Source organism: Amphiura filiformis, chromosome 7 (genome assembly GCF_039555335.1).
Source record: "Amphiura filiformis chromosome 7, Afil_fr2py, whole genome shotgun sequence".
Classification (NCBI taxonomy): domain Eukaryota; kingdom Metazoa; phylum Echinodermata; class Ophiuroidea; order Amphilepidida; family Amphiuridae; genus Amphiura; species Amphiura filiformis.
In genome coordinates, this window is record NC_092634.1 from 9,739,257 (window position 1) to 9,747,980 (window position 8,724).

General features: G+C 41.9%; 1 protein-coding gene across 1 annotated transcript; it reads left to right on the plus strand.

Moving 5' to 3' along the window:
• The first annotated feature begins 256 nt into the window (after window positions 1-256).
• On the plus strand, window positions 257-5,275 carry LOC140156724 (uncharacterized). The gene has a single exon (XM_072179661.1). It carries the CDS (start codon window positions 689-691, stop codon window positions 5,156-5,158), a length of 4,470 nt encoding a protein of 1,489 aa, XP_072035762.1. The 5' UTR covers window positions 257-688; the 3' UTR covers window positions 5,159-5,275.
• The last annotated feature ends 3,449 nt before the right edge of the window (window positions 5,276-8,724 follow it).

Here is an 8,724-nt window from a genome sequence, read left to right on the forward strand (position 1 = left end):
ATGAATGTGTTCTAAAACCCTGGACAAAAGAGTTGGAATGAAATTAGTACAGTATTGCAAATGCATCCCCCCAATTATATATGGCCATTACAAGGTGCACATTCTATTCTTTATTCCAACCTATTTTGTCTAGCATTGTGGTTCGATCTAAGCGCCATAATTGGTGGGGATCAGTGTAATGTGATTTGTGCTAAACATGACAAAATTAACCTCTGTAATTTGATATTTTTATTTATTTCTTGAAATTCAGATTTTGAGAGAGAGAGTGCAATGTAGCGGAAGAAGATGAACTCAAGATTCAAGATGGCTACCACTTTCACCATGACATTACCCTTGTATCTACAAGTTTTATGTCAAGTTATGAACAGTTGAGATGTGATTTTGTATTCTTTTTATAAGGTATAGATAGTAGATGTAGTTGTGTAATTATATTAATCCGATTCAGTACCACAATGTAGCTCTCACTTATTAGTGACAATATTTCTTCACTGCTACATGTACATGTGTACCCAGCAGGTCTGTGAACTTATTTCTGTGACTGTATGCCTCTATTTGTACATGATCAATCAAATTGAGATTTATGTGCATGCAACCTTTCACTTCATACTGTCAGCAGACATAGGACTGGTTTGTCAATTTTTGTCAAATTTTGTATCTTTGAGTCATTGGCTGGAAAATACTCAATATAATGGCTGATGAAAATGTAACCAGTGAGCTTGATGTAGAACAGACTTCTAGAGAGATGGATTCCGCCACTCCTCATGGAGAATCCATATCAAATGTCAGCATTGAGGCTATGTTTTCTGACTCAGAGGAATCACCAATGGAATTAGATCTCGGAGATCTTGTAGATGATAGTTCATCACAGGCCACAGAACCTTATGATCCCAATGAAATATCAAGATTGAAGGATGTTGAATGTGAAACTCCCACTGCTGAACTGATGGAACAGGGTGTGGAATCTGATGCCCTTAGTGTCCCGGAGTTGGAGCCTTCAGCTCCTGATAAAGAACAGGTGATAAAGCAGACTGAATCGGCAGATCTTGACACTGAAGAGACATCTATGGACACAGATGTTCCTAATGTAGAGCCAACACGAGGATCAAAAGACACTGCTTCTGATGCATCGGGTGAAACAACAGATGAAGAACCTTATGTTGATGATGAAGCATTAGCATCAGGATCAAAGAGCTCAGAACTTCCAGCTCTGAAAAGCACAGCACCTTCAGCTCCTGACCTAGAACCAACATCGGGATTAAAGGAGACAGGACTACCTGCATCAGTTGTAGAACCAACATCAGAGAAGGGTTTAGATAGTGTTGCAGAAGAGATGATAGAAGACTCTGGCCCAGTAGTTGCTGATATTGAACCGACAGCTAAAGATGAAAATGCTGATTGTCATATCTTAGATAAGACAGCAAAGGACACAGAACCTTTAGCTCCAGCTGAAGAATCAACATTAGCGAAGGGTTCAGATAGTGTTGCTACTGATGAAGCAGAGATTTCAAAAGACTCAGGCCCAGTGGTTACTGATACAGAACCAACATCTAAGGATGGAGATGTAGACAAAACATTGCAGGACACAGAACTTTCAGCTCCACTTGAAGAATCAACATTAGAGAAGTGTTCAGATAGTGTTGCTACTGATGAAGAAGAGATTTCAAAAGATTTAGGCCCAGTGGTTACTGATACAGAACCAACATCTAAGGACGGAGATGCTGATTGTCATGGTGTAGACAGAACATTACAGGACACAGGACTTTTAGCTCCACTTGAAGAACCAACAGTAGAGAAAGGTTCAGATAGTGTTGCTTCTGATGAAGAAGAGATTTCCAAAGATTCAGGCCCAGTGGTTACTGATACAGAACCAACATCTAAGGACGGAGATGCTGATTGTCATGGTGTAGACAGAACATTACAGGACACAGGACTTTCAGCTCCACTTGTAGAACCATCCTCAGAGAAGGGTTCAGATAGTATAGCTACTGATGCTGGAGTGATGTCAAAAGATGCTGGCCCAGTAGTTGCTGATATTGAACCAACATCTAAGGATAAAGATGGTGATTGCCATGGTGTAGACAAACCATCAAAGGACACAGGACTTACAGTTCCTAATGCAGAAGCGGTATCTAGTGTTTCTACCCCTGTGTCTCATGATTCAGAATCAAAATCAAAGGATGAAGAACAAGATATAGAGTGTATAGATATTTTGAGCAGTGATGAAGAAGCTCCACCAAAGAAAAATGGCAAAAAAGTGAAGTCCAAACAGGTATCCAAGGCAAGCACATCAGAAGCTCCACCGTCAAGTCGCAACAAGTTACAATTAGCAGCCACCTGTTCACTGGATGATGGAAGTGACAAACTTGATGTACAACCAGTCAAAGTTGGGGAACATGCTGTCAGCGTGTTTTTTATAAAGGAAAATACTAATGATGGACCTGACTCAAGTACTAATCAAAATAATGGTAATAAAGGTTCTGTACAGAGTGCTCCAAAAGATGGCCTTTCAGGGAGTATTAGAAACCAGAATCCTGTGAGGGAAGGTGGAGTTGATAGTGGTAAAGGTTTGTCTGTAGAAACAAACAATGATAAATCGAAAACCAGTGAGGCACCAAAGCAAGCAGGACCAAGCTTATCTAGTGATGATGACATCATTATTGAAGAAGTCATAAAAAATTCTGCTCCTAAAAAGGCACCATTGCTTAAGCCACCTTCGTATAAGCCACAGCAACCAATGAAGCCAGTGTCACAGTTGGTGAGCACAATGACTAAACCACAACAGAAACCCACAAGCAAACCCATGCAGCCAGTGTCACTGTCAAGTTCAGTGAATAAACCAACAAGATCGCAAGGTGCTGAAGATATTGTTGAAATAGATGCCCCAATAACATCTGGTACAAAAACTACGGGCAATAAAAAGAGACCTGGTAGACGAAGAGATCCGTGGGTGAAAAGTGACTACATCAGGAGGAAAGAAAAGCTTCAGCAGTCGCTTAGAGATAGGAGACCTAATCAAAATGAAAGGAAAGTTAGTAATGTCGTCAGCAAAGATTATGATGCAAGTGCAGGTTTAGCGCTTGATGTTGAAAGTCATCCAGATGAAGCGATGCAGAAGATAGTGAAAAGTATACAGAAGACAAGCTTATCCAATGATGCTGCAAGTCAAGATGAACAGGATGTAGGAGATGAAGATGTTGTCATGGTAACTGAAGATGATGGTGATAGAGAGGCTGATGAGGACTCATCAGAAGATGAAAGCAGAGGCAGTCAGTATGGTACTGGAAAAAGACCATCAGAATTGCTGGAGTGTCTTGTTTGTAAGAAGAAGCTTGCAAAATTTTCATTAAACCGTCACATGGTGTTGCATCTGGATTTCCGGCTGTTCAAATGCAGATTCTGTGACGCAGAGACCTCTGATTCGTCAGGGTATGTGAGACATCTACGAGAGAAGCATCATAAAAGTTTAGATAGAAAGGTTGACTGTATATGTAGAAAGTGTGGAAGGAATTGCAAGAGAATAATGAAATTATTGAAGCATTCTTTAGCTCACCTGAAGGAATTACAGAAGGGTAAGAGTACAGGTGTGAAGGAAGTAAGGAATTACGCACGTGGGACCACAAAAGAACAACCTGGTCCTGGAGTCAAACAAACACAAGGAGCGCCTCTTGGTGGTCTGAAGACTGGAGAAGGACCACTGACAAGAACATTGCCACCTAGGGGTGAACAAGGAAAGTTTGTGAGATCGTCATCTTTAGCAGCGAAAGGAAAGGTGACATCACCCATGAGTTCAAGCCTGCCTGCTCTAACAGTTGATGATGATGATGATGATGTGGTGGAAGAGGAACCACTGGATGAAGATTTACCAACCTGTTCCAAGATGTTTGACTGCGTCCAATGTGATATCTCTTGCACGGATACTTTTTACTACATTGACCATGTGAGAACTATACACAAGTCCAGTCCTCAATTGCAGTGCCCGTTATGCACTACAATATTTATAAAGGTCAAAAATTTTGTCAACCATCTCAAGGTCAAGAATTGTACTCGCGCTACAAGCTTACAGTGCACCAATTGTGAATACATGGCTTCGGATACGACTGACCTTGCAGAACATGGGATGAATGCTCATTTCATATGTCATGTGTGTAAGAAGGAATTCTCACAACTGGATACGCTGCAGCACCATCTTTTGACACATTTAAGATTTAAACCATTCCAGTGCTATTCGTGTAAACCGTCAAAGAGTACATTCTCTGATGTAAAGAAATATGCGGAACATATGAAGTTTGCTCACAAGGGTGAGGAAACCGTGTACGAATGCTCCCGATGTAAAACATACTTTGGTAACGGTGCTGAACTATCAAGGCATGTTTTCAACCATGTTACTCTGGACGACTTTGTTAAGGAACCCGAGGACAAAGAATCACCCAAGAAATACTCAACTGTCTATAAATGTCCTAAATGCTCTTATTCATGTATTAGCATTCAAATGTATAAATTCCATAGGAAGGATTGTGAAGGAGCAGCTGGAGACAGTGTGACGACACCTGGATCTGGCAGTAAAACTGCAGTTGACACCATCCAAGTCATCAGATCTGCATCTGTTTTGCCTAGTGGCTCTGAGGCAACAAAAGGCAGCAGCAAAGCTGCAGTTGAAATCATCAGATCTGCTTCATTGCCTAGTATGTCATGCACTGAAGTAACAAAAGTGAGCAGTACTCCTGATTCAAATATCAGGTATCCTGTAAGCCCATCGTCTCCTGGCAGAGTGATGATAGTCGGAGGAAAGTCTCCCAATAGGAGTAAAATATTCCGCTGCACAAAGTGTAATTTTATCAGTAGTAATACTGGAAGAACATGTAATGCATGTTATATCCAAGCACAATGCCAAAAATATACAGTATCAGTGTCATATGTGCAAGGAATTGTTTACATCGCCGACATCCCTCATCTCTCACGTAGAAACTCATTCAAAAAAATCCGGAGCGACTACAACAACAAGTGCACCATCTGGTGTGAGAGGAACTGCTATACCAATCAACGCACCACCTGGTCTCCAAATAATCAGTGCAACAACCAGCTCAACATCTGTTGTCATAGTAACCACTACTACAACCAGCACTACATCTGGTACAATTGCTACATCAAGTACTATTGACAGCCAAAGTTCTCCTGGTACTTCTGGAAGAATACTCCGTTCACATCTTTCCAGAGTGTCAAATACCACTTCTTCTGTACCACCTGCTATGGAACCAGCAAGCATCGATCAGCGGAGTAATATGGCATCATCCATGATTCAAAACTTCTCTAATCTTGCTCAGAAAAACACTGCGCAATTGCCAGTTCAGCCTGGAATTGCAGCACCAGCAGGAAGCTTTTCATCATCCCTGCAGCAGATTGCAGGTATGGGTACATCACAGCTACAACATATTCCACAGGCACAAATTGATTATTCTAGGATGCCTGGTCTTAGTGCTATCATGCAACCACCAGTAGTAACACAAACAGTTTCATCACCCTCTGGTATAACCGCTTCTCCATTTGTAGTCAACAGAATCAGTCCAGGCCAGAACCCACCAACACAGCAGACAGCATCGGTAATCCAATCTCTCACCTCGCCTACATCGTCAACTAACCCAGGTGGCAATTCCCAGATGTTATTTATCCAAACACCCGATGGTAACAATGCCAACAAGACCTATACAGTTGTACTTCCGGGTCCTATCACTATCCCTGCAACAAGAAGCGGCACCACAGGCTCAACAACTCCACAAAGGACGCTAACTTTTCCACCTATATTGGCTCCTGTTGGATCAAATATAAGATTGCGAGTTATGTCTGGTAGCACCGCCGCCACTTCAAGCACCTCAACTGTAACTCAAACTAATACGGTTGCGAATCGTGTTGCGCCAACAACAAGCGTTGCTTCCAATCGTATACGTATGCCTTCTGTACAATCTCCACCATTTTCTTTTAATACCACTGGGTCTGTTTTGAGTGCACCCTATAGCCAACAGACTAACACTACAGCAGCAGCACCAACTGTAAGATCACCACCAGCTGTAAGAACACCACCAGCTGTAAGAACACCGCCAGCTGTAAGAACACCACCAGCTGTAAGAGCTCCATCACCAGATCCCAGCAGTAGCAGCAGTGATAGTGAGGATGAAGACAGGAGATTCATCATGATCAAACAGGAGCCAAAAAGTGATGATGAAGCAGCTTCAAAAACAGATGCAGCCTATAGATGTGACCTGTGCCAAACTGAATACATTCAGGAATCTGCCTTGCTTAATCATCAGGCATTAGTGCATAGTAAGGATGCTAACCTGCCTGGGTCTACTCATGATTTCGCTTCTAAACAAGTTGAAGGACAGGGAGATACTTCTGCTACAGAAAGTGCTGAAGGGTCAGATGAAGATGATGATGACTTGGGCTTTCATTACACTGTTAGTGATGATGATGGTGATGATGATGGTGTCACAGATACACCAGACCTTCAAACGAGGTCACCTAGAGGGCGCTCTCCTTCAGCAAGTATCGTCAACGGCAAGTGTTATTTTGAATCGTGTAGAAAAGAATTTCCTAACTATGCTGGCCTCTACCGTCATATCGTGACTCATCTTGTGAACAAGGTATTTAAATGCAACATTTGCGGTACGCCTTACAGCGATTCATCGACTTACTTAAAACATTATAAAAACAAACATGATGTAACCGATGTCACCTACAATTGCTTGTATTGTGGGCATGATACTCTTGCTAGCCCAAGAGACCTGCTCACACACATGGAAGAGCATCCTGAATTCTGTAAAACAACTTCTTCCACAATTGTTATCACTGCTCTTATTTCACGACAACCTTCACAAAAATACAAAGTCATGTCGGATATAAGCACAATACACGTAGCAAATACCATTGCTATTTCTGTGCTTCAGAATTCAAAAAGGAGCCATTGCTGAACAAGCATATGCGTGACGTTCACCTGCCAAAAATGCCAGTTCTGTGCAATTTGTGCACTTACAAATCATACAGTGCTACTGAATATCGTGCTCACATGATGGAGTGTCACGACGCCAGCAAATACCGACACAGGTGTCCATGTTGTCAACAAGTCGTTAAGTTGGATATGATTGAGTCTCACCTGCTGCAGCATAATTTGATGCAAGTTGGTGGCGGCACAATATCAGTACAAAAAGCGTGTTATATGAATGCCAAGAGCCTGGATTCTGAAGCAAGCTTACCACCAGTAGAAGATAATGCATCCGAAGCAGGAACATCAGATATATCACAGACAGCTGAGGGACACAAACACGGAAAACACAAAAAGAAGAAAAAGCATAAGCATAAGCATATGGACACTGCGGAAGTTGGAGGTTCGCCACCTGCCGAGAGCAAGTGTTATTACTGCGGAGGTGAATTTGTAAACAAATCAGGTTTACGGCGACATATATGGACACATATTGATTTCAAACCTTACAACTGCGCTATATGCAAATACAGCACTGGGGATGAAAGTAATTACACCAAGCACATGCTCAGTAATCATAGAAATTCTGATCCTTCCTATGATTGTCCTTTGTGTAGCAGCAAACGTAAAAGAGGCAAAGACCTAATTACACATTACGAACTGATACATTCCTTGATTCTTTACAAATGTTCAAAGTGCCGACTATCGTGCGATTCTGTTAAAAATTGAACAAACATTTCAAAATGTCCAACTGCGGAATGTCCACAGCTCTGTCGACAGTACCAACAATAAATCTGCCGACAACAGATCTGCCAACAAAAAATCTGCCGACAACACCGAAAACAATTCTGCCGATAACACCGAATACAATTCTGCCGGCAACACCAAAAACAGTTCTGCCGACGACTAAGGAAAAGACATGGAAGGGTGATCAGTGTAGGTTTTGTGTCAAGGTGTTTCCCACTGCTCCGACACTAGCTAGACACGAGAAGACGCACACCAAACCATTTGTATGTCCGCTCAGATGGTGCCTACACCGAGGTGGCGAGAAAAACGTGCTCTTAAATCACCAACATAGAGCACAGCATAAAGGCTTATGGTGCAAGTACTGCCCAACAAAATTCCGTGCCAAAAGAGAACTTGTGATACACGAGGATGCTCACCAAGACAAGGAGATGTTTTCGCATGTGGCATGCACCAGGACATTTACCAGCTTTGAGCATCTAGTGCTACACACAGATATTTACCTTGAAAATTATCCAGAGATGACGTGTCAAATTTGCCAAGAGAAGTTGACCTTACCATGTCAGATGCTGGTACATGAAGAAAATCACTCCAAGAAGTCAGTGTGTATATTCTGTCCATTTTGCAATATCCTATGTAGTAACATCAATGCATATAACCAGCATCAGAAAGATACACATGGTGTGATTAGTTTATCACAAGGCGAGGATACTGTAAGGTTAGCAGGAGATGTAACTGAAAAGAAAAGAACTTGTCCGTTCTGCTTTACTTCCTGCGGCTCACCCCAGACAATGAATAGTCATTTTAAAACGAAACACACTATTGATGCATACTTAGCTGCCTGTGTGACAAAAACCATGTGGAAAAATGCTGTCAATGTACATGTTGGAGATTTAGCGGATGGTTCCAAGATGGAAGAGAAAGAGGATGAAGATGACGATGATGGTGATGATGATGAAGATGAAGATGATAATGATGATAATGATGATGATGATGCAGATAGATTGACT

What these genes read in the sequence shown, in the direction of transcription:
- LOC140156724 (XM_072179661.1), top strand. Translation starts at nt 689, where the DNA reads ATGGCTGATGAAAATGTAACCAGTGAGCTTGATGTAGAACAGACTTCT.